The sequence below is a fragment of the Necator americanus genome, chromosome III (genome assembly GCF_031761385.1).
Source record: "Necator americanus strain Aroian chromosome III, whole genome shotgun sequence".
In the NCBI taxonomy this organism is placed as follows: Eukaryota; Metazoa; Nematoda; class Chromadorea; order Rhabditida; family Ancylostomatidae; genus Necator; species Necator americanus.
Window position 1 is genome coordinate 30,127,996 of NC_087373.1, and position 26,621 is coordinate 30,154,616.

A 26,621-nucleotide genomic window follows, 5' to 3' on the forward strand; every position below is an offset into this window, starting at 1 on the left:
GACTATGGAGAGGGGGTGATTCCGTCATTTCTTCCTAATTGCCGTAAAAAACGGCCCGGAAGACACGGCTTCAGGCGTTTTGACGCACTATTTTCTACAGGGAGTTCGACTGGAGCGCACCAGCCATGTGCGGGGGCCGCAACTTCCGGGCCGTTTTTTACGGCAATTAGGAATAAATGGACGGAATTCCCCCCCCCCCCCCCCCCTTCTCCTTACTCTCCTATCCCGTATACGAATACTCCACCTGAAATCTGCACCACCTCAGATTCGTGGTTCTTTAAAGACGATGTTTTTTTATAGATGTTCAAAGGGTTGAAGTCTAAGCTGGAGGATGAAGCAAAGAAGCTGCAAGCATCTGTGCAGCAATACAGTGAACAGCTCACTCAGCAAGTTGAACATATGAGACATGCTGCAGTATGTTTATCTTCCTTAAAAACATCTTTTCGTTCTCTTTTTCTTTCATTTTGTTGCGTGGGAAAATTATGTATTTTTTCCCTGTAGAGTGACGCAGGTAGCGAAGGCGGCTCGAGCATAACTCGAAGATTCTTGAACACCGTCGGGGGATCCTCTTCTCCCGATCCTCATAGCGTACAAGATTCGCTTAACCTTTCGGTACATCCTTGAAAATCCTTTGCTTTTTCGCTACTCTGTACCGCTATCCTCCTTTTTCATTTAGGTTGGTGACACGCTCATGGAGGAGGTGACTGAAGGTGACTTGTTAGGACTGGAATTATCTTCCAGGCAACGGCGTCTTTCTGGAGGTTCGACGCATAGCACTGAAAGGTGGATTTCATTCCATTTTCATTAGAGACTACTACGAGATTTTTCTTTAACCTGTACAATCTTTTATTCTGTACTCATCGCTCAAGGTCGTTTGTTTTTACTTACTAAGTAGTGTGCTGGACGTTTCCAATCCACTAAGCAATTTATTACTAGTGAAGTCGTCTCGTACTTCAAGTATTTACATAATCTAATCTTTTACTAGAAATGGCTCGCATCCTCTTAAGAGCGCAGCAGATTAAACTCAGGTAGCACATACATATACTAGTACATAGGTTTCACTTACTAGGACTCTCTTATAACAAATATCTGCAATAGAAAGTAAAAAAAAAAAACAAAAGAGGACCCACTAGATGTGTTTTAATTCTACCATTACTATCTTTATCTATTTTTCACCACATTTGCACATTTTGAACACCCAACGTATTTCACGTGCAACACATGTTCATTTGCAGTTCATTATCTACGCTGTTCCAATCTGTGCCTGGCTTAGCTGGCACTACCTTGGACACAGCTGACTCTGACAATGAAACACTGGATGAGTACGGTTCAGGAGTGATTAAGACAGCTAGCAAGGATCAGGTAATTCATAACACCATTTTGTTTCATCTTGTTCAGTTAGCTCTGTTTTCGTCGTTTATTATCGGTTATAATAGCTGCATAGTCTGATGTTACAGTAACCTTGGACCATTTGATTATAAAATACCAGAAATATGTGATTGTTGTTTGTCCTTTCTACTTGCTCGAGTCCACTGTCTTTATCGCCTCAGTGACAAATGCACGGTCATTCAGCAGCTGCTCTAAGGGACTCTTGAGAAGGATGTCGCTATTGTAGAATACATACTAGAACTGCTCAGGGAGTAGTGCGATTCTTCTGTCCTTTGCGGGTTTTCTACAAGACAATAGTAAGCAAAAATCCGACTGCAGCACTTTTCGACTTTCGGGACGTCATTCATAGAATTTTAAGTGCTGAAGTTCTAGTTCCCTTTCTAACCCATTTACACCATAATTTCTTGCATTATGTGTCTTTCCGCTGCCACCTCCCGGTTTTTCGTTTTCCATGCGCACCTCTCTCAAAAGGAAAAATCTTCGAAAACTGGTTTCACTGTCGTTCCACACTCTTTTGAACACCAAATAATCACTGTTTGGGGACATGTCAGGGACATCGTCGAGGGATATATCACTAGCCAAAAACAGTAAATTTGTGAGTTTGTTCAACAGATTTTAGTCTCCGACGACTTCGCCACTGAAGGACAGCAAAGATCTTATCCATTCTGCGCAGATTGAACAAAGAAATAACAGCAATCTCCGAGTGATTTAAATCTCAACCTGCCACTCGTGTTCTGAATGCGAAAAACTTAATATCCTTTGTCAGATCTACAACAATCTTTATGTTGACGCAAGCTTCTTCTTGCATATGTCTATTCAGAGCGAGCCTCTTGTGTAATTTATCTTACGCTGAAACCACTTCACATTTGATGAATAACATGTTTAGACAAAATTTACATTATTCGCATAACCCACTACAACCAAATTTATGATAGGGCTTCATTGCTATGTTTGCCAGTATTCCGTCGGATATGAAGTGCAGTTGCTAAAGTCTTGCTGTAATTTTTTGCCTGCTTGCCAAGAATCTACAAATGAGTGCGAAAGAAGAACGCATTGTCATCACTAATGAGATCTATGTATTCTGTTTTTCTTCTCTTTTGGATTGAGTTGTTTTATTGAGATGCTTGAGTATAGTTAGTTCTGATAGTTGGAGCTCAGACGATAGCAGAGATGCTGTAGCTTTATTAAACAGGTTTCTAACAATTTGACCCACTGTTTTGCCTGTACCAACATTTATATTCAAAATATTTTCTTAACATGTTTTTTTTTACAGATTTCAAATGTCTTATCGCGACTGCAAGGACGTGCCACTTCCTATAAAGATAAGTACAGGGATTTGGTGAAGAAATACAATGAAGTAGTAACGGAGAACAACAAATGCAGGGTTTGTTATCTTAACATCTGTCTAAAAGAAATTTTTATTCTTTTTCTTGAAGCTTTTATTTTAGACCGTGTTAGCACAAACTCAGGATAAAGCGCTTGCAAGGATTGATAAGTTAAGAAATGAAAAGAAGGTACTAGCAGAAAGACTACGCGAGATCGAGGAGAGCCGAAGCAGTTCTTCGCCTGTTAGTTTTTTCTCATAGCGATTTTTATTCGAATTGAAAGAAAGATGATTCAGGCTGATCAAAAGCTGCGCCGTTACGAAGAAATGCTGGAGAAATGTAAAGCAGAGATAACAAAAAATCGAACAAAAATAAAAGAGTTAACACAGGAGAACGAGAAACTTTTGCAGAACATCCGTGCAGCTGAGGGCGAGGTCAGTGGGTTTTTGAGGATGTCTTTTTTTCTTTGACTGCTGTTGTTGACAAAGTTGATTGATGTTCTCATTGAGAATTAATCTCTCCTTTGCAATTCATCCTTTGGTTCCTGGAATAATATTTCGGTGCATAATAATACTTATCACAATTGAAAATCTAACTTATATTCTTCCATGAACAGTCGGACATTTCGTCACTGGTGGTTGATCGAGTAACGAACGAATGGAAACAGCGAATCGACAAGGTTGAAGAAGAATGGACAGCGCGAATGAACAAGGTTTCTAATTATCTGCTTTAATGCCTTCATCTGATTATGGTTTTTATTTTAAGAACGATGAAGATCACGCAATTCAATTAGCAACGGCAAAAGCAGAAATGCACGCCGCTCTTGAAGCAAAGGACAGAGAGGTTCATTTTTTGTGGAGATAATTTTGTGCAGTCAACATTCCTTCTGTTTAGCTTGAATCCTGGAGATCCAAATGTCATACTTTGGAGTTTCAAGATGGGCAAGCCAACGAACGTTGGCAGAAGAAAGTGGATGAGTTGCAGCAAATTATTCAGGTTTATTTATTTTTATTTGTCAGCTAACCTTCCATCAATGTCAGTTGTGACTAGTAAAGTAACCTTATGTTTGTTCTTCGTTTCGCTGTGTTCTGTTGTTTTGCTGGTCTTCATTTTCTTTGCATTTTTATGTAGGCATTGGAAGTCGAAAAAGGTGATATGATTGAAAAGCTGTCTACGGCAAAGCAACAGGGTGTAAAAGTGAGTGCCATTGTTGATTTGGGGCTGCGGAGTTGTTTGTTTGTTGTTGTTCATTTGTGGTAGTGGGTGCTTCTTTAGCTTAGTTGGGAATGGTTCGCAGTGCGTTGGTTTTAAGGCTGTTCGTGATGAGGAAGAGAAGAAGCGTGAGGATCTATTGGCTGAGTTTGAGACCAAAGAAAAGAGGTCCAGTGAGGAATTCATGGCAAAGCTGCAAGAAATTGAAATGGCTAAAGATGACGAGATTGAAAAATTGGTAATTATCATTCTTCTCTTCCTCTCTTCTCATTGTACTGACTCCATGGTTCCCTTCTTCATGATGTGTTCCCTTTTTGTCACGCACAAGTTTTTTTTAGTTAACCAAACTGGCGTTTTGCCGAAAATTTCGATTTTTAAGGTCTATCTGCGGTGTTTTTTTGGAACTTTTCTTCCTAGTTAGTTTCAGTGCGTCGTCGAGGATAATTCCACTTCACACTTCACTCGAGCATCAAATAATTTTGTGTGCAGCAAAACCAAATCCATGTGCGCTGTTGATTACTGTGCTGCTTCCCTAGAGTTACCCTTTTTACTGTTTTTTTTTCAAAGTCCGAGCAACAACACAACGTCGGTTTTTCGAATTTACAATACTTAATGTATTTAGAAATCTGATTTGGAATCTGCTCGAAGCTCCGAAATTTCTATGAGAGAGGCGCATGAGGGAACTCTTTCCGTCGAACTTGAGAATGTGCGAAAGCAGCTAACTGACATGGAGGAACGGAGTAGGAAAGAGGTCAAAACTTTTTCATTCTTTTTTTTTTGTACGATGTTCCCCTCGCATTCTGATGAAGAAGATTAGACAAGATCTTTTTAAGGTCTCTGAGTTGAAAGATTCAATGGCCGCAACAGTGGAGAAACATCGCATTGAAGTATCTGAGCTTGTAAGAGAACACGACGAAATTGTTGCCTCTGTGAAGCAGCAACAGGCGATTGAACTTCAGGCTGCAACCGAAAGGTATCCATGCGTTTTATAAGTTAGTTGTCCATTCTTCAGAAATGAGCATCTTGATCGGCGTGAACAGTGAATTTCCGTCAGAGTTGCTCTGTCTCTGTAATAACATAGAAAAAATGTCGAGGACAGGTGATAACGATCTGCTAAGACGCTAGAGAATAACATGCATCATTATTGTCCTTCATTAGCACCGGAGCGCCCGTTACAGTGAGAGAAGAGCTTCTGAATCTTAGTTAGTAGTTAGTTTTAGTAGTAAATGATCTATAAGTAAACGTTTTCTATTGATGACAGCCAAACAATTAATGAGCTGTTGTCGATTTCATGAGTAATGAAAATTTTCCCAATACTTTAAGCAACCTTCCTTAAAAGCGTTGGCATTCTGAATTTCTAACTTTGCAATTCTAGGTTTGAACAAGCGCAAGAGCAGGCCGATGGTTTGCGTTTGAAAAACGAAAGGTTGGAGAAACAACTGGAAGAAGCTGATGAAACGTGTGCCAAAGAAAAAGATCAGATTGAGGTCACGCTTTCTATAAGCTTAAGATATATTGTTCAGTGGAGTATAATGGTAGGTTTCAGAACTTAAAGGAGCAGTTGACATCACTTCAAGAGAAATTGAAGAATCAGGATGCAGTTCAACATGAACGAACTGAGAATGAAATTGTGGATTTGCGTAACTCGTACAGCAGACTTTGTGAGTCGAATGATGACCTCAAAAAACAGCTTGATGTTCTCAATAAGAAAACAGCTGAACAACTTCTAGAGTGAGTTTTGTTCGTTTTCGATTTTTTCTGAAACTTTTCTTGTCCCGAGCGACGAAATCTATTTTCGCTGTCTCAGACACTGTTTATCGTTATTCCAACAAGTCATTTAAGCTGCATCTAGTTCTCCAGATTACAGTTTTTATCGTTATGAGGAAACGTTAGGTGTGATTTCATTCGATGATAAGGAATTCATATTAAGATTTCCTTATGTAAAAATACCGAAATTTCTCAGTGGTTCTCATCTCATTACCAACACATTCTTTTCCGATCTTATCTCATAAGTTTTTTTTTGGTTCCTCGCGTGTGTGGTCTTCGACTCTAGGCTTTTCTGCTTTTTCTGAAAGCTGACTTATTTCTTCTGTAGTTTTTTTCTTCCTGTATTTCTGTTTGGTCAACTTCGGAGATCATGATTTGGGGATGGGACTGGACTTGAATCATGTCCAATCGAGGTTTTCAAATGGTGATTGTGGGAGTTTCTTTTCTTTTCATGTGTAGTTTCTGAAGCATGGTGTGGAACGAATTAACGAGCACAAATAGTACGTAGTAAAAGAAGAATCCTCCTTACGCGAATTTTTATGCATTCCAGTTCCATTCCATCATGAGTTTTACATTGCAAATCGAAAATGTCGTAATCAATAAATTACTGTTTGGATAGTTTTTCCGAGAAATTGGATTAAATTCACCTGATTTATTTAGTTGACGTGCCTTACGCGCGTGTGCCGTCATATTTTGGTGTCCAGGGAAGAAGTTGTAAACACGCCCTCACCACTTTGAAATGTTTCATTTAAAGTCGCTTTGACAACGATTTCTCTTGCTCTGTCACTTCTTTTGAGACGTCTGTAGCCGGTCTTCTATTTGGAGCAATGTGTCAGAATTTCTGGAATCCTAAGGTTATTTTACTGGGTTATCTACTGTTTTAATCACTGTAATGTCAATAATTTAGGTTTTGCTATATAGTTGTTGTTCATGCAGACTTCGAAACTTCACTTTGGTGCAGATGTTCAGAATCAAAACTGCGTGACTATCCTACAATATTCTATGAATCTTGCTCTTGAAACTATTTTTTGGTCACTTGCAACGAAGCTGTCTTATGTGTGAAGACAATGTGCACCTTTGCTCGGGTCGTTTCTGAAGTAATAGAGGTACAGTGAAAAAAAGTCAAATTTCAATCTGCAATTCTTTGCACATGTTTTCACAGTTAGCAGCTAGAATTGGTGAACGTGCGCGAGTGATGATTCGTGCGTTTATAATACCACAGAATTGTTATTCTGGACATTTGTTCCAATTTTCTAGTGAATTCTAACGAAGTTTTGCTAACGGAGGTTTCGTGTTTTCGAAATCACATTTATTTATTTATTTCTGGAATTTTTGTTCTTTTGAAAATGAGGCTCATTTTTGTCATAAGTATAGCCTTCTGGAAAACGAAATTTTTTTTTATAACTTGTGCTTTTCGTTGCTATTTCACCTCTAATAAGTAAATAATGTTGTTACTGTTTCGATACGCTAGAGATCTACACTTTATTTCGGCTTTTTTTTCCCGCAAGCTAATGTCAGAGAAAATCTGCCGCGATACGCCAGCAACTGCTATCGATAATTGCTCTTCAATGTCGACACGAAAATGAGATGGTGTTGACATGGACTAGTGAAGCGGAATCCGTTCAAATAGTCGTGATATCTCGTACTCAAAATCTCTTCTTTCTCTTTTTTTTTGAATTTCTAAGTGATCCGTGGATTAACTTTTTTGCCTCAAGTGTTAAGTGAAATTTCAGTAGTTTTAGATCGTTTGATTCTTCCTAGCGTTCACGTTTCAATCTTTTCTTCTCCGGCTTTGTCATATGATATTGTCGATAATTTGTCATTAGTCTAGCCTAGCATGAAGGTCTGCTGTCACCCACAGCTGTCACAAAAAACTTGTCTTCACAACCGATAATAATTTTGTTGAAGTCGATGGCGGTTGGCTAATAACAACGCTTAGCTGAGCCACTCACCATATTTTTCTCTTTTTTAGAATTCAAATTTTAAAATTATTTTCTAGAATAAAAATACCATATTAATGTGTTCATTTGGGGCACTAGTTTCTTTTCTCCTTCTAAATTCTTAAGAATTCCCGAAACTTCTAAAAATTTGTGGATTATTATTTCTTCCGAAATAAAGAAATAATCTAACACTTTGTTCTTACTAAAATAGAGCTATAAAATGCGTTTTCCGTTGCACTATTTACATCTATTTTATTTATTTATTTATTACTTTCGTTTATTTTGTTTCACATATTTATTTGATTTCATCTTATAAAAATTTCGCTTTTTTTCTTGCAGATTTTTTTAGTACTGGTTACTACAGTTCTGCCTAGCTATTCATGCTGCCAATTCCTTGTTATTTCTTATTTGTTCCTGGTTATTTTCAGGCACGCAAACCAATCTTTATGCTCATAGTGCGAAAATTCTGCGCAACTTTACACTAGATGTCTCTGCAAAATTGTAGGCTTAAGCGTGATGTTGGTTATTTCACGTGCTTCTTTTCTGCTAGTTAACTGATTTTGAGAAGATACGTCGTTGAGAGGGTTCGCCGTCCGCTGCTGTTTGTAATGTTCGTGAATCAGCGCGTTTTTGTCTCGGGAAATGCCAAGTTAGCTTTTTATTCTGACATCGTACTGTTATTTTTCACTCCACGGCATTTGTTTTTTATTCTTTGATTGCTGTTCGAAAGAATTATCTGAAAGAATCCGATGGAAGCACGAAAAGTATTTTGTTTCTTTGTGCGAGTGACTGGTAGTGTTTTCTTTGTTTCTGTAAGATTTATGGATTCCGTAAACTGTTAACAGCTGTTACATTGTCAAAAATAACGTCTTCTGAACATACTTTTTGTCAGAGTAATTCACTCTTTAACTTTATGACCGATCAGGCAACAAACGACAGTATTATCTTGTTTTTGTGGCGTTCACTGAAATGGAGTAGTTGCACTTAGTCTCTCAGTTTGATTGTACTTGTTGAAACTGGGCGCCAGCAAAGCCTAATGATATCAAACCACGTGCGTATCATTTTCTGAAAGTAAGAATAGAATCTTTTCATTTATTCCGAGGGAATGGTTGTGCATGTCCTTTGTGTTCGCCGATCCCCTAATAAGCACTCATTGATGTATTTCTTCCCGTATTCCGCATCGCCTTTTATTCGTCTTCTCAATCGAATGTTTTGCAAGTGCAAAATGTCCTCTCTCTCTGCCTTCCTTCCGAACACACCCTCTAAATGTAAACGTGCTCCTTTTTCGGCTTATTGTGCCTCGGACTCAGCAATTCCTTTGCCGCTCTCATCGCTTCTAGACGGCTTCCAGTTGTTTTGCTCCGTTATTTCCGATGACTTGATAAGCAAACAAACATTTAAATGCGAGATCCGATGCTGACGTGATTGTTTGGTAGTGGTATATGAGCGGGAATTTGAAGTAGTGGTACCTGATGTAGCCCTGAAAATTCTCAAATTCATCGTCAACCTCGCCCGCTTTCTCAGAAACTGATTCGATTAAGGGACGCACAGATTTCCAAGCAAGCCCCTACTTCTGAAATGTCTTGTGTGCGTGCTTTTTGAAGTTGTTTTCGTTCCCAGTGTTCGTTTTTAATCGATCGAAATTGTTAAAACGGCTTCTAAACTTTCGATGTATGAGAAATTGTGAATTCCGGCCGTTTATGGATAACTTTTTCCTGAATTCACTCAATTTTCAAGATTTCCAGGATGCTGACGGAATTGATGCATTTAGGTTTTTATTGATGTTCGCTGCAAATTTTTCCAACTTGATTATTGATTAATCGATTTGTTATTTATTATTGTTATTTATTGTATTACTTATTGATTGTTTTATAATTGTTTCTCCTTTTTATGTGCTTAAATTCTCAGTCATTCTCGTTCCTGTACATGAAAGAGTAACGCGAGTCGTGCAAGGCGACGACGCAACTCAGTGCTTGTTCCCGTTCACTTTCCGTTTAATTAGTAGCCGCTCTACGTCCTACTAAAATCTTGAGCTCCATTCAATTTTCGACCACTAAAGGGCAAAAAATATTGTGTTGGTTGGATTGAGTTTTATTAGAAAACTTACATCCGAATGATATTCAATCGAATGTTCGAGAATGTTAAGTGTTCACCATTCACAAATGTGAAATACTCTTTCTTTCCCATGCTGGATACCATTCGAAAATACGAAATTTAAGCATATTCCAATGTTGTAGCAGCAATTATGAATGAGGGCTGAGCACATACCGATTTGCGCACATGTTCTGGCGATAACGATGCTTCGAATGGTTTCTTCTGCTATATGCTATGCCATCCATTGAATACCACTTACGTTGAATCACCTCTTTTATGAGTTGTCGCTATCGCTGAATTTCTTTTCTTTCCTTTTTTTTTTGAACTAATTGGCGTTAAACCTAAACCATCTATGTAATTGGTGTAGTAATAGATAATAATTTGTACTGAAAGCTACATAGAAAAAAAAGTGAATTCACTCTATGAAAGTGCTCAGTATTCGAGAAATCGAAGACGTAAAATATTCGAATATTCGTGACGCAAAAATCTAGGACTAATCGGGGATCTGAGTACTCTTTTTCCCTGGGAGATCAATTTTTTCGAATTCTCAAGAAACAAGTCCCTAATTCTACAACATTCTATCAGGTAAGCTACCCTTTCCATTGAAAACTTCATTACTTCTCGTATATAGTCATTTTTTAAAATCACATTTGTAAAATGACACTAAAGACGTATTTGTTTCCTGGACGTTTTTTTTTGAAATCGAAATAAAAGTAATTTTTTTTCTATTCAGTAGGTGACTCTGACAGCCACCTGTTAACACAAATCATCTCCGTGTAAAGTTGGGGCGATGCACTTCCTTGTTGTTTTTCTTTGCGTACGACAGCCTTATCTTTTGAAATCTTCGGGTTTAATTTAAACAACGTGCGCTTCTTTCAGGCGTGCTTTTTCAACGAGTTGTCGTCTTGCATTTGCTTGTTTTTGTTTTTGCGCTATACCGAAAAATCTCTTCTCTCAAATGTCTTGAAAATCGTGACTATTGAATCTTTCTTATTTCTTAATTTTGGATTTGTGCTTGTTCCTGTTTGTTGGTTTTTTTCTTCTCGTAAAGACCCCTTTTCTATCATTTTTATGGAGAAAATTTAACATTTCTGAATATTGACAGCCGCTTCAGAACCCATACTTGCCCGCTTCCAACGGCGACATTCAAACGTTTTTTTTTTCACTCGTTCCTACTGTACCTTTGAGGGCTATTTCGCGTCATTTCCGAACAAAAAGAGCTCTGCACACGGTCTTAAATGCATACGGATCGTCTTAGACATTAACTCTAAACGATCCTGTTGAAGCAATTGATAATCGCGCTAATGTGAAATTCATTGCGATTGTAGATTCATTGGAATTCGCTCTAGGGGTCAAATGCATAGATGTCCGGAAAGTCAGTCAGTCAATTTAAGTCATTGTTGCGGAATGTTGTGGATCCACTTTCTTTGGACTGCACCTTTAAACGAAAATTGCATTCCGCGTTGCAGTTGCAATAAAATTCATTGCATTGCAGTGAATTAAATGGGTAAATATAGATGTCTTTCTATAATATTTGACTATTTATTTATTTATTTACGTTCATCTCATTAATGGTGAAGGCACGAGTAGATTTTTCCACCGTACTAACCAGTCTGCCATGGGGAACTTAGCTATCAACGCAGGTCGTAACCAATCTATATGGATCCAAGAGCCACCTTGCGACATTTTTTTTTACCAAAACGGAGGGAAATCTTAGCACTGGTCAAATCTTAGTTAGGCTTTGGAGAAGAGAGAAGATTCCGAGAAGTCGAGGATGTCGAACTCCTTCTCCGTTTGGGAGACCGTGACAGCGGGCATACCTCTGCTGTTCATCGCAATTCGATGCCCACATTCACCTTTGTGAGGTGAACCGCTCTTTGTCATAGTAGCCATGTTTTGTCAGCCTCAATTATCTACTTATTCTTCCTCCTGGAGCCGGTGCACCGCTCGGTTGTCGTTGGGTCCGTTTTTCCGTTTTATGGGCTGGTGCATGTGCGCATTAAGATGCCATTAAACTCATCTGTTTAATTTTCTATTTAATAACGGAGGAGGACGGTATCACAGTAAATTCCGTTGGTCGACAATCGCGTAGGAAATAGAAATTGAGCATTATTCATTGCTTTCAACGGATTCTAAATAAGCTCCGAGATGAGAGCGAAGGAAGCTCAGAGCGGAGATTTGTCGCTTCGATCCTTCCGTTCAAAAAAAAAAGGATATCTGATTGTGTATCAGCAAACTTCTGAACTTTCTAGTCATGAAACAAAGAAGCATTAACGTGTTTTTATGCAGGTTGTTATGATGGGTCACTTTATTTGTATGACTTATGACTGCATTTAACGACTTGAAGAACTTATTTATGTCTCATTTAAAACGCTATGATTCATTGTTGTTTCGCACGAGTTTTTTTTTTCCAGTGGAACTTCATGTGGAACACTTTGTTACCTATTTTTGTCTTTTTAGTAGGCTCATAGAGTTCAACGTAAATTAACAGCAATTAATCAAAGCAAAACAGGTGAGCTCGTATTAATCCCATGGACGTGTTATCTTTTGTTGGCTCGTACAAGGAAGATGTTTGTTTGCATTTTAGATTTAACTGTAGATCAAAATTCACTTGAAACTTGGGAGAATTGAGATATAGTGCTAGTTTCACGCTTTCAGACTATTTTTAAGACTTACACTTTTTAGACTATAGGCATAAACTTTATATCATTTTTATCCTTTGGGCTGTTATTTTTTCCTCAGTTCGTTAAATTTGAAAGTAATTTATTCCTTGAAAAATGTTCTGTTGGTAAAGCGTCAACCATTTTGTCACTTCTGCACCAGAAATCGAATAAAATCACTCCATAAGATTAGCTATAAGTGTTTTGCATTCCGGGAGCAATATCTTTGTTTTGATGAAGGAAGATACTGCCGTGGACCTTTTCCCGCGTTTTTTACATTTGGTACTGCGGACATTGTTCACAAACTGGCGAGAACTTCTTCGATCTTTATAATCGGCATGAAAGAAGTTATAGCGTGCATTTAAGCCCAATCGGCAAAACTCATAACGAAGTGCGCTAATCTTTGACGCAAAATGAAATATGAGGATGATCGGTTGCATAACGTAAAAGTGTCCAGTTACACTCGGAAGACTCTCTTTTGATGCGCACTTTACTTCTTCTCTCAGCCTTCACTTTTATCGTTGACCTTGCAGCATTCGATCTGATTAATACCATCGGAAAGTCTTTGATCATAAAATTTGAGCGTATTTTTACGATTTAAAAAATGTCATTTCGTCGAAAGAGTAATTACATACAGTTGAACTCATATATTCAGAGCCAACCAAAAAGAGTCGACTGTACGTGCGGAACTTGAAGAGCTGCGCTCTATGCTGGAATCGCGGAATGCACAGTTCCGCCTGATGGAGCTGCGTACAGAAGAGCTCGAAGCTGAACTTGCTACTGCTCGTGAACTATCTACAATGCATGAACATTTGAAAGCTGAGCTAGAGGTGAGAACACCGAACAGTGTTTCAGTTGGGGTAATGTACGTAGTGCGAAGACTTAAAAACCAAACCATCATCGTGATTGTCCCCATTTCAACCCTGAATCATTGACATTCGTTTTGGAAAAGACAAAGTTTTATGATTTCCTATTCCAAAAGGAAAAATTCCCATTTGGCTGAGATTTTTCCTGTCAAATTACATTATTCTCTGTAAGAATGTCCAGTTTACCTCTGTGTCGTTAAATACAGTTCCCCATTACTTCTATTTGTTCTCCGTAAAATGGTATCTTTCATGATAATATATAGGAAATTTTTTGAAGTTCTGTGCTTGCAACGATCACGTGCATCCAGCTTGTGTTCGAAATGTCAACAACGAGTTTGTAATTGGTACATTTAACTTGTAATTTGACTTTGACGTCTTGTTCCTTAGAAGGTCCGAAAACAACGCGACGATGTCGAACTGATGGTGGCTTCGCTTAGAGAGCGTGCTGAAAGGGCAGAGAAAACATTAGAAGGTGTGTATTTAGAAGATTACTCTGTATTACTGTTCTATTCTATTAATTATTGTTTTATTCTTTTTCTTCTCTGTTTCTTCCAACAAATATGCTCCACCGCATCCACATCGGAGAGTAAAAACAATCTTTCCGGGAGTTCTCTTGGTCCCCATAGGACAATAGTTCAGTAGCGAGTTTCCTCACTGCGTGCAGTGATAATAAAGAGTATCTTCTGGCTTTGAATGATCATTAGATATGGCAGCGTCGTATTTAGAGAATCTATTCACACGCGCTAGCATTGAATGCTCCTAGTGAAAGAGTACCTGATGGTACTAGAAAGTAGGACCAAATTTTACGTCATCAAACTGGCCGGGACCAGAAGAGATAGTTCATTAAACTCCATTTGTGGCACTGGAATAGAATTATTTTTTGGCAGGAGAGAACAGAAAAAAGGTGGTGGAATTGGTGTTCTCGGAAACATGAAAGCGACTGTCAATATCGAATTCTCTTGGATAACTGACGACCTGAATCGTAGTTCCACAGTTCATGAAATGTGGATCGGTGTCTTTCTTGACAACTGTTATTGCCTGCAATCCAACAACAAAGTTCGATAAAGACAGTATTGATATCTCCTGTGTGAACCTAGAGAAGTTCTACAAAGAAGGCCAAGCCTTTCACAATGTACACTGTTGACGATTCTAAGCCCAAAATGGCCTCAGAAGGACTTCACTCACTTCAGAAGGACTTCACACGACTTACAGCGAGGAGAAGCTGCCCGAGTTTGTCGTAACTGTGAACATCCATGGAAGCTCGCGGTTCTTCAGCTCTTCTCTGTGAAGGACGTTGGAGTTACTTCGCAGAGAGTACTGTAATGAAGTCGACCACACCACAGTTAGTCGAAGATGCTTGATCGATGTCGTTCTTATTCTGGTTTCTATAGTGGATATGGTTGGGACCTACTGCGAAAAAGACCCCTCCTAAAAAAAGAGATACAATGCTTTTCGTGGCAGTCTATGTATTAGAATCAGGTTGAAGTCGATTCTCAGTGGCAGTGTAACATACTAGTTTTTTTTTCTGAGCTACTTCTGAGCTGTTTATTTATTTATTTATTCATTTATTCATTTATTTACTTATTTAGTTATTTGTTTATTTATTTTATTTGTATATTGCTCCACATAGCCAGTGGTGCAAAAAAACATACTTTATCTGAGTCGGAATATTTTTAAAAAATTCTCTTTGAAAAGGTAACCTTATGTGACTTCAAAGCCTAACAGTCGCGAAATAAACGAAAAGGAACTGCTGAAATTGTGCACAGTTCCTTTTTTGTTCGTACAACGATTCATTTTCTGACAAAAACTAATTGCCCCTCTGTGATAGTCTGATGTTTTGATGCATTGCGATACACATTATAAGTGCAAAAAAGTATCTGCAAACGTTCTCAGCACAACATTTCGTTTTCGAGCACGAATGGAATGTCTATAGTCACAGTTGCCGAATTTTATAAGAGTTTCACAAATTCTTATTCCTACACTAATCAATCATCATCAACGGGCACATGAGTCCAGGTGCATACCTTTGTACTTGGACGAGTGTTTGATACATACACGAGTGCGCATTTTTACTTAGTTTTAAGTTTTGAAGGATAAAGGGGAAAAGTGTGTGCGGCTAATCAATCCGCTTGGGATGCGCCCCACATTCACTTCAATTCAGAATCGTTTGAGGTTCAGGAACGTGTAACTTATGACACAATGTAACTACAATGACTCGCGAGGGCTAGCTGATGTGTCAAGTCAGTGTTTTTATCCTCCCAGACAAGTCTGGTACCAATTTACCAACCCCGGTAGGATGAAGGGCTTGGTGAGCACTGGGGCGGATTCGAACCTCCGATCGATCGTGCAGGCAGGCAGCGGCATTTGTAAAGTGCAACAATTAGTAAACGTATGTTCGTTGCTATTTTTGCTAAAATATGACGTGAGGAAGCAATTACAGCTTCTTACAGCAAAACAATTGACAATCAAATTGAAAATGCCCACTAATTATCAAAAAAAAGTTCGAAGTTTTAAAACTTCACGACTTCCTATGAGCATAGGTCGCCTGCTGTATTCCTAATTCTAGCATTAAAATTGTATGCCTTGACTTCTTCCACGTTACATTCTTACACGACATCGGGGATTCTAAAGCAAAATTATGCGTAAAAGAATTTTGGACAATGGATTACTCAAGGCTCTTTATCCAACTTGGAAGCAACTGGCCCGTCATTATTTCTTACAACGAATCTTATCTCATCCCATTGTCTTTACATTCCACTGCCGAGACGTACAGAGCAAGAAGCATGGTTATCAACCGTGCTGGTCTAGCCACCTGTGGTTGAGTTATGGGATCACGTGCCCTTTGAGTGTACGTGGAAATTCATCCAAATCAAGCATACCACGAAATTGACGTACTATGGAACTCCAGGGAAAACGTAGAGTTCGGATTGTACGGAAACAAGTGTAGCTCCGCTCATCTTCCCCTAATCGTCGTGAAGAACAGCGTGGATAATGGGCGTTCTTTCCTACGAAATCAGTTGCAACGAGCCATCGTGCCACATCCACGTGCGAATAGTGGAAAACCAGTGAGGTTTCCTCTGCATTCAAGTAAAACCAGCGAAACGGCTGCTCGAGGGACCGGAGTCTGTTCAACGGGGCGAGTTCTAACATTTCTTGCAGGGACTAAAGCGGTTCAAACCCCATTTTTTTACGACGATTAGAAGAAGATTAGCCACGCTTGTACTCACAATCTACAATTCGAAGTCTACTTTTTTCCAGGGGTTTCCATATTCTGTCGGTTTCATGATACGGTGGCATCAAGGGCAGCATATCGCGAAATTGCGCGATGTTGGACTTGATCATGAACAGTACAGGGTTCGGAGTGTAGATTGCGAGTATGGGTGTATTCATGAGCAATTCCCCCTAATCGTCCTGAAAAACGGCGTGGGAAACGACTCGAGGACGCGGGCGGTGTGCGAGGGTTATGACATATCGGAGAAGTCAAATCCGATTGTTCTGTTTCCTAGCTGATTTCTGTAACAATTCTTCTGTGGTTTTCTATACCGCTTTGCTGACATAGGATTTGGCGGTGTGGTTCCTGCAACAGTTATGAAACATTCACGGGTGAAAAAAAAACAACAATTATAATTTTTTGGTTAGAAGAAATACTAAAATACAGCAAATAGTTTTTTTTTAATGGAGCGACACAGCTTCAGATGGCATTTCGTACACTAAAAAACTCATCGCCACATAAATACAACACATGTAATGTGTTGCAAGAACTTTTTTGGATGGAATGCTACCTGAAATCTCATCGTTCCACGCAAATGCGAGCTGTTTTTTACATTCCAGATTTTTTTGACGTTTTTTTTAATACATAGATCTTTTCCCCCATTTCAGAAGATCGTGCACGCTTGCTAGAAGAACGCTCTGCTTTGGAAAAATCAATGGAAGAGCGAGAAAAACTGGAGGTGTTAGTACCTCTATCATCAGACTCAAAGACTGGAGATATGGTAAGGTTGCTCCTTTTTGCGAACTAGAGTTTGTTCTAAGAAATTCAAAGCGGCATTTAGGGAAATGACAACTTAACTGAACTTATCGATTTGACATCAACCACTGCTGTAGAAATGACTACAACTGATGAGCTGCAACAGTTACGAGCAGAAATCGCTCAACTCAACCACTTAAACAGACAGCTGTCGAATAGGATTCAGCAGCTAGAGGTGGAAAAGAACACATTCGAGACCACACAGGGAGTAACTCCCGGATTATTGGAGGATCTTAGGCTGGGCGATGCCAGTTTTTTCGATAAATCTGCCATGCTTGAGAAACTCGATAAGTTGGAGGCGGAAACAAAGGACGTCGTGCTGAACATGTCAGAAAAAGCGGAGAGTGTGGAGCTGGAAAATATTCGACTAACAAATGAACTTAAAAAGAATGTTTTGGAAATAGAGAAGGCACGAGTGCATAGGGAAGCTCTGGAATCTCAGTTACAGGAATTAAAGGAATTGGTGAGGCCTCTTTTTCCCCGCACAAAAAAGATATAAGTGTAGTTTTTCATAACGAAAATGTTTAGTTTGCTAATCGCCATCCTAACACCAGTGAAGCGGAGATGATGAGTCATATCGAAGAGGAACACCTCTCTGGTGGTCGTGGCGATCAAAAAATGCACTTCAATTCGCCGTTAGGGAACGAGTCTGAAGAGGTTAGACGAATTGATTTTGGTATCATTTTTTTAAAATTATTTTCTTTTAACATCAGATATTTTTAACGTACACTAATTGGGCGTTACTGCTTGAAATGGATTTGATCTGGTTACAGTTTGTTGCTTCTTGAAATTAACCGTTTCCTTTTCAGTTGCGCTTGTTTGAGATGAAACAACAACACGAGGCTGAAATCACTCTGTTGAATGATAATATTCGAACTTTAACCAGTGAAAAGGTAAATTAAACGGCTCTCAACACTTCATCATTACAGTTTCTTTCATCCGTTCCTGTCCTTTTCATCCATTATTGCTTGTTGGTTCGTTGTATCAGTGCTATTACATTATTGAAACAAAAATTAAAGAATGCTCTCGAGTCTCGCCACGTTGAATCGGAGCATCAACGAGTTTCTCTTGAAGAGCAACTCGCAATTTTGAATGAGGAGATCAAGCAACTGAGGGATTCGGTGACTGAGGAAAAAAAGCGCACCGATGAGTACGTGTTTATTTGCCTTTCGCTTGATTTTTGTGCTTTCCAGAGTATTAGTTTTTCGTTTTAGAGCATTCGAAATTGTAAAGCAAAAGACAGTTGAGCATGAGGAAAAATCTGCGGCCCTTTTGTTTGATCTTAAAGAAAAGGTTGACAATGTGTCGAGATTGGAAGAAGAACTGGAGGAGGCTAGGAAAAAAGAGGTAACTATTAGATATGATGATTTCTAAGTCTTTCGTCTATTGTGGACGTATTTCCGAAGGTTTTTTTGCTTCTTTTGGTTTCCTGTAACCAGGAGGATTAGGAATATTGTTGCAGGAAGACGCTCATTCTCGTCTGGCAGTCAGCGAGAGTAAGTGCAGTGAACTCGAAACCCGGCTAGACGATCTCGTAGTGGAGCTAGATAAAACAAGTGCAACTCTCGCTGAAGAACGGGCTCGTGCTAGAAGGTATGTGTTTCCTTGATTTCTTTGACTTATTTCGTTTTACGTTTGTGTCCACCGTATTCGAAATATGAGCTGTAATGAGGATAGCCAAAATTGCACTTCTCTTCTCTTGAATTGATTTTTCGTACCTCCTATGTATTTCATTAGCTCGGAGCAACTAAATTCTGATCATCATTCTTTCCTCTTGGCTCATGCGCTATTCCTGATGTTTCTGTTTGTTCTATCAGATTTCCCGGGGTGATCATCTACTTGTATTTCTTCAGCGAACTCACTCATCTTCAAGAGCTTCGAAGTGCCGCAGAAACTCAAAACTCTAAACTGGAACAAATTACAGCGCAGCTGGAGGCTACTGAAGAGAAATTACAAGCTAAGGAACAAGAATTGGAAGCTGCAAAGCATGCTCAGGTGTGACTCGGACTTTTTTTTTGGCAAAAATTTATTTGAATTAGCGCATATAACTTCTTTTCATGCTACTACTTATTTCAGATGAAAAAGTCTTCGGTGGTATCTGATCTAGAGGATCAAGTGGCCCATTTGGAGCACCAGCTTCAAGAAAATGCGAAAAAGGCAGCAGAAGATTTGGAGAGGTTCGGATTAAATATATTTCGATAGAATTTATTGATTCTGGCTTTTTTGAGGTGTGAAATGTAGGTGATGTCTTTATTTTCCTTTTTTTTTAAAATCACGTTCACTTTAATTCTCTTTTGAATATTTGTCCATATCTTCGAATTTTCGAGTGACAACCATATGCGATAGGCGGGGCCGGTGCTCCCGTTCCCTTCACTTTAGGGTGGTTGGGGAAGAGCCCTCTCACCTAAGCTATCCATTTACCACGAAAAGAACGAGGACGGACAAAAGAGAGAGACCAGATGTTGAGAGTTGGAAGATATGATGTAGTAGCGCGAAATAAAGAACCCATGTTTTAAATTAGCAATGTTGTTTTTAATAAGTCATCTACCAGCAGAGAGAGGATGTGCAGTCACAGCTTGTGAAAATTGGCAGATTTAAACAGCTAATATCTCCACTTAGAAGAAACATTACCAGGCAGTGAGAGATGTCTCGAAAACATCAGAGCGTATCGAATTAAATTGTACACAACACATCCAATATGGTTCCGCTTCCAAAAAAAAAAAAGGAAAATGGAAAATTGGATCCCAGATTTGAGTATGAATAATTTAGTAGTTTCATAACTTTGTTATGAATAACTAGCCCATAACTTTGTTATGAGAAAAGCTCATAAAAAAGTACAGCATATAGAGATAGAGAAGGGAATCTGCTACAATACCTTTTCAAAAAAAGTATTATCATTCTGACGAAAAAAGTGGAAAAATAAACCTGAAAGTGAGTATCGAAATGCCGAGATTCACGAGTTTTTCGCTTCATTTTCTACCGAAATGAACAGGTAAGTGCTCTTTACCAAAAAAATCTTCAGTTCACGCCCTATCAGGAGATATATAACATGTTAGGGAAACCCTTTTTCTTAAAGGCATCGCCCCACGAATATGAAGTGGTAAGGATTTTAAGAGTATTCGTATGCGGGATAGTATTGTAGATTATGGAGAGAAGGGTGATCCCGTCCATTTCTTCCTAATTGCCGTAAAAACGGCACGGAAGATGTGGCGCCGCACACGACTGATGCGCTCCAATCGAACTCCTTGTAGAAAGTAGCGCGCCAGAACACTCGAAGCCGTATCTTCCGGGCCGTTTTCTACGGGAATTAGGAAGAAATGAACGGAATCACCCTCCTCCCCTTTATCTACGACCTCGTATACGAATACTCCACCTGAAATCCGTACCACTCCAGATTCGTGAGGTGATGCCTTTAATGGATATCAAGGGGGTGGAGCAAGTTTAGTTGTAAATTCTCCTGTTAGACAGTCAGAGACGATGGTGAGAGAGCACCAGGGTAAAGCACCCCGACGATAGCATGCCCCCACCCCGCTTCCTGAAAAAGTTACACCTTTTTACAGCCAAAGCAAGTTACTGTTGTATAGAATGAAGAATTCTAGTGCGAATATGTACCTTTCACTTTATTGATAAGTCTTCATTTAAGCGAGTTAAGTATTTAGAAAAAAATAAACGTGTTTTCTCTGATGTAAAAACACAGCGATTTTTTTTTAACTTGAGACGCATTTCGACAACCCAGTCAACTGTCCTCTATTTAGGTTGAGGAAAGATAGAGCAGACATGTACGCTTCACTGTATTCGAAAAACTTAGTCATTTAGGACGAAACCTGCTTTTGATGGTGGCGTGGACAGAAGCAGTAAATTTTTGCGACTTGAAACAGTTTTTATTTGTGATGATATATCACCCCGCACCCCTCAGAGAACTTTCCAGGAACTTATTTAACATATAAGCCTAATTTAATTCATAACATATAATGAATGATGGATGTAGGTGCTCAATTTTCCTTATAGTCGCTCTTCCTCCTAGCTGCTCCGTTTTCCTCGTAGTTGTTCATTCGCCTCCATACTTACTCCTTTAATACGATTCAGGAGAAAATACAAGTTATTTTCTTCCTGTTATTGCTCCTCATCGAGCAAGTGATTGCACCGCAGTCAAAGAAAATAAAGTTTTGTATTCTGGCAACAGTTAATCGGCAAGACTAGTTCCCCCTTAATCCTTTCGTAGATTATGAACCCTTCTGTGAATAAGGATATTTTAGAGCAAATATTCGATTGATTTAATTGTTACTAATTATTATTATTAATAATTGTTCAATACTTTCCAAGTGTTCTTTTTTTGATGAGCACTATGAAAGAACTTTTCTGAGCTGTCTTTGCCTTTGACAACCTTCATCTTCACTAATGATAGTGATGATAATAATGTTGAATGAAAGTAATGACGCATCCCCACCCCCTCCCCCCACCCCCTGCGTCGACGACTCTCTTCACTTTGGACTGCCCAAGATGGGGTAGACCCCCTTCACTAAGGGTACGGTTCCGATCTATCACACCTATGGCGGCAACGATAGCATCTATAAATTTGTCTTTTCAGGTCTTCAGCCACGCATAAGCAACTAGAACAGAATCTATTAGCAGAAGAGAAACGCGTTTTGGAGTTGCTAGAACAGCTCAAAACTGAGAAAGCTGAAGCGAAACGAAGAGAACACAGGGCTAAAGATGACGCTAAACAAGACCAGGTTTGTTGTTACGCAGTTGTCATCAAGCTCAAGGCGTTTTTATGTTACGTTGGTGTTCTCTGTCCGCTTGCTTTGGTATTTTATCGGCTATTTCCTTTTTGTTGTGCTCTGTTGTTTCACACTTCTAATCGTCTTTGTTGCCTGGATATGCTAACTTTTTTGTGTGGATAACCGTTCTTTGTAGGCTTCTCCAACGGCGTCTAAAATCCGTGAATTAGAAGAACTAAACGATAAAATGCGGGTAGAATTCATAGCGAAGGCGAGTGTACGCCATTGTTAACTCGCGTTTTTAAAGTGATTGATTTTTGTTGACCCTTTTTGCTCGAGCTCACCTTTCGTTGTTGTTTGTTTTCCGCACCTTTTCTTTGGGAATCGGTGAATATTTTGTGTGATGTTGATGTTGTTGTTTTTAGGAGAATGTTATAAAAGAACTTCGAGCTGAAATTGAGAAGATTCAATCGCAGTATAAGGAGAGCAGTGATGCAGATGAAAAGAAGCTCAGAGCTGCAGAGGTGAGCGTGCTGACAGAGCGCCCGAAAATAGATGATTCCATTTTGAGCTAGATGATTCTAGATGAAACATATTTCATTATATTCACCTTTACGAAACGTTGTTAAGGGTAATGTATTACTTTACGTTCCCTATTAGGACGACTAAGTTTTGCTACACACCCATGCCCCATACATTTCGTCCTTTTTTTTCCTTTTTTTTTTTGGTACTGTTTAGAAGACGATGACGTGTTCCTGAAACAAATGAAACCAAATTCAGATATTAAACTTCTCGTTCCTAGCCAGTGTTCTTTCTTTCAAATAGTTCTGACACTAAACCCTTCGAAATATTTCCATTTTTCAAATTTCAAGATATACTGCTGAATTTTTCCTGTTGCTGGCAACGTGGTATTGTGGTTCCGACAGTGAGCTTAATTTCCTAGACGTGTGATTTTTTAGGATCGTATTGCTCAGTTAAAGGCTGAGTCAGAAAAAGCCACCTCTTCCATCGTGGAAACTCAGGCGAAGCTGTTAGTAGCTGAAGAAAAGCTTCGGAACGTCGAGGAATCCCGAAAGCAAGAAAAATCTGAGGAAGAAAGGATAAGGTAGTTACTTGGTGCTCCCATACATATAATGGAGAGTTGTTCATTCACTCGTTCTGTAGGATAACCCATTCGAGTGTTGCTTTGTGCAGGCATTCGTTTCTCTTCTTTTTAAGTCACTCAGTCTACTCAAAAATTTCTTATGTAAGTGTTTATGGATGTTTTCAATGGTCAAAGAACTTTAGAAGCTTAAAATACCTTATTCGTACTTGTGAGTTTCTCTTTCCAATCGTAAAACTGCTTCCAACAACGACGTTTCAGGGAGCAATATGCCAACGCTTTGGAGAATCTGAAATCTGAACTAGCTGAAGCCCATAGCCGCATGAAGGCAACTGAATCAGCCGAAAAAGAGTGCGAGAAACTGCGACTGGAGTTGGAGCAGGTCAGAAAACAGTGTGAAGAAGAGATTGCCAAGCAGAAAGAGGTACGATTTGTTGACAAATATTAGCGCTAGAACATTGTTAGGAGCATGTGTTTTATTTAGGAGTCGGAAACTTCTGTTCAAGAGTTCAAAACGAGAGCAGAAAAGAAGCTTGCTAAGATCAAAGCAGCAGCAGAAAAAGACGTCACTTCGGCTAAAGCCGAACTCCTACTTGAGGTGACTTCCCTTTCTTTCTTTCCATTTTGACTACACGTAAAGCATTTATTGGAGATGGATGAACTGAGACGGAATTTGTCGGATCGAGATCGCCGCATTGATGAACTTGTAGTAGAGAAAGCTCGTATGGAGCAACAAATAATAGGACAGCAAGAGATCGAAAAAGAACTGGAACAGCGTCGGACCAAAGAAAAAGAAGTAAATCTGGATAAATGTTGTTTTCGTAAACGTCTTTCGCACTGTCTAATTATAGCTGACTGATTTCCGAAAGACCGTCGAAAGGCGTGTTGTAGAGCTCGAAACAGAAAATAGATTGCTAGGAGAGAGGAATGCGGAGCTCAGCAAATGCAAAGAAGAAAATGATGCTCGTACGGAAGAAAGTCAAAAAAATATACAACAACTTCAGGATAAGGTTGGTCTCAAAATTTTTGTTTTGATGTCTCTCTTTACCCCGATTAACCGCTCTCTTCCTCATCTGTGGTGGTTCAACAATAAAGTACTCGTCGATGACCCTCATCCCCATAGGTAAACAAAATAGACTCGCGCAGCTAGGATTCAGAATTGTTGCTTACCTCCCTGTCCTGCATGAAACCTCACAAGCTCAAAAAGGGAAGTTTTTTCTTCTAAAGGGCAAATATTCCGGAAAAACCTCACTGATGGTGAACTCAAAAACAGTAACCCCTTAGCATAACCAACTTCCTGATGAGCTTTGGTTAAAATGCTCTTTTAACCAAAACTCATCAGAACTTCAAACTTTTAAAAGTCAAAACTTTTGACGAGCTTGTATCCTAACAGTGCTCATAAATTGATGCCTCTAGAAATTGTTAGTCACTTTGTTTTACTTTTTCAAACTAACGGTAAGAAACAAACACAGTTCCGTATCTTTCCATTTATTTTTGTAGATCAAGTCGCTCGAAAACGCTAACGAAGAGGGTTTCCGAAAGGCTGCCGCCAAACACGATAGCGACAGCAAAAAGGTTATATTGGAGGATATTTATCCATTCATTTGATTGAACCTAACCTAGTTTTTTTTTTAAGGCGGTGAGAGAGCTCCAAAGAGAAGTGAAGCAGCTTTACGTGGAGCTCAATGAGAAGACCGAAGCTTTGGATACGGCAAACGCAAGATTGGCCGAGTTGGAATCGAGCAGTTCCAAAGAAGATGAAGAAACCATTGAAAGGCAAACGCATCAGATGGAGGACGCATCGCCAAATTACGGGGTGATTATCTTTCTTGTCGATTTTGGGGCAAAATCTTGATATTCTTTGAGCGTTTTTTGTTCGTTTGAGTATGAAGAAGAGTTGGAGTCGATGCGTAAGAAGTTGAAGGATTCGCACAGAGAGGTTGACAGCTTACGAGAGGAAAATTCACGCCTTGAACGATTAATGGACCAACAGAGCAAAGCAAATGCTGTAAATTTTCTTTTCTATTTCTCTTATCTTTACTTTTTCATCTTTCTTTCTCTATTTAAAAGTTATCCTCATTTCTTGGATTATCAGTAGCTGTTCTTATGGGCTATTTTTTAGAATACTCCAGCAATAATACATGTGAATGGTGGTGACTGTGTCGGATTCGCAGATCCCGCGGAAGCTGAGGTACGTAGGTGTATTTTTGAAGGATTTTAATCCGTAATTTTCGTTTTCTTTGGGTGGTTTTTTTGTAAATGGACAACATTGGGAAGAAGAGGCCAGTCCAGTGAAGAATAATGAGAAATTTTTTTATGTCGCCATAGTGAGGGACAGTTCTAACATATTCCGTTCGAATAAAGCTTGCGCGCCCCTATTTTTTGAAACCACACAATCTGAATACTCAGTGAAATTGGAAGTGAAAAGTTTGAAAATGTTACGGAACGCATTCCCATTTTTCTTGTATCTTACTACTGCATTTCTGACATTTCCTCTCGTTTATAATGCCTTTCCTTCGACCTGCTTTCTCGCCATTTTCTCGTCATTCTTTTTGTTGCATTAGCTTTTGCGCTTCTGATTTGCGAATACTGCAAACTATAACGTGTTTTATTTTCAGTACCTCAAGAATGTTCTCTATCGATACATGTACTCGAGAGAAAATCTTGGCAAAGAAGCTGTGGTGAGTGTTCTCAGGCTTTAAAGCCTTGTGGCTCTGCATGTGGAACTTTCCAATATTCTATACTTTTTGTAAATTATGTCAAGTGCTTTGAACACATTGATTCTAATTTTGTATTTCTTTCCGTAGAGTAATGATTTCAGACACTTGCTCGAGTAATTGGTACAGTAGCGAAATTTTCGAAGTCAGAGATGGAGAACGTGATAACAAGAGAGGAGTCACGTGTGGCCGGATGGGTTGGAGGCACAGTCTCACACGTTCTCACTGGGCGATAAGCCCTATTTCTCAACTTTCTCTAAATTTCTCCTACATACGCATATCTTTTAAGTGCTCACCTTGAATCTATTGCAACTTTCGATTACCTAAGGCTGCTCTATTTCTCCAAAAACTCAAACTATCAGTTAGTGTAGAGAGAATTTGTTGTTTTTTCTTTACTTCTAGCATAGTTTTATTTCAGATCACTTATTTTTTTTAATGAAATGCCTTCTTTTTATCGTTTTGTACATTTTTGTCTGTTTTATTTTTTTTTTCTTCCGAGATGAACTCACAAAATGCATAGGAAGTCAACTCGTCTGTGAAGGTTGTTCTGTGATTGTTTCATATAGTCTCAAAATATGGCAAAACTCTTTGTACACTAATTGTTCTTTTTCTATTTTTTTCTGTCGATATAAATGTTTATATGTATCTTCTTTGTTTCAGTTAGAAATAAAGGAATGTAATAAATTAATTTATGTGGTATTTTCCTTTAGAGTTGATACAGTTGTCTTACTTCTATTAGCTACTTAGTTTCTTGAAAAGTGTAGTAATCTGGTTCCTCGCTCACTATGCGAATTTGTGGGG

General features: G+C 39.0%; 1 protein-coding gene across 3 annotated transcripts; it reads left to right on the forward strand.

Annotated features, from left to right (window-relative positions):
* Positions 1 to 300: 300 nt before the first annotated feature.
* On the forward strand, positions 301 to 26,056 carry RB195_011427 (uncharacterized protein; the record flags this gene model as incomplete). Of its 3 annotated transcripts, XM_064192838.1 has the most annotated exons (41): positions 301 to 414; positions 502 to 612; positions 677 to 783; positions 1,236 to 1,362; positions 2,663 to 2,773; positions 2,838 to 2,957; positions 3,011 to 3,148; positions 3,331 to 3,426; positions 3,480 to 3,557; positions 3,609 to 3,710; positions 3,846 to 3,911; positions 4,027 to 4,164; positions 4,549 to 4,677; positions 4,760 to 4,899; positions 5,302 to 5,413; positions 5,473 to 5,657; positions 13,043 to 13,217; positions 13,641 to 13,725; positions 17,133 to 17,245; positions 17,306 to 17,743; positions 17,809 to 17,937; positions 18,090 to 18,173; positions 18,300 to 18,430; positions 18,495 to 18,627; positions 18,743 to 18,873; positions 19,134 to 19,275; positions 19,357 to 19,457; positions 21,869 to 22,013; positions 22,198 to 22,272; positions 22,427 to 22,525; positions 22,961 to 23,106; positions 23,365 to 23,527; positions 23,588 to 23,701; positions 23,756 to 23,899; positions 23,955 to 24,113; positions 24,604 to 24,678; positions 24,740 to 24,919; positions 24,989 to 25,111; positions 25,226 to 25,294; positions 25,722 to 25,784; positions 25,925 to 26,056. In XM_064192838.1, 41 exons carry the CDS (start codon positions 301 to 303, stop codon positions 26,054 to 26,056), a joined length of 5,223 nt encoding a protein of 1,740 aa, XP_064050421.1. The 3 variants fall into 3 exon arrangements, with proteins under 3 accessions (XP_064050421.1, XP_064050422.1, XP_064050423.1); XM_064192839.1 differs by lacking the exon at positions 22,198 to 22,272; XM_064192840.1 differs by lacking the exon at positions 3,846 to 3,911.
* Positions 26,057 to 26,621: the final 565 nt, after the last annotated feature.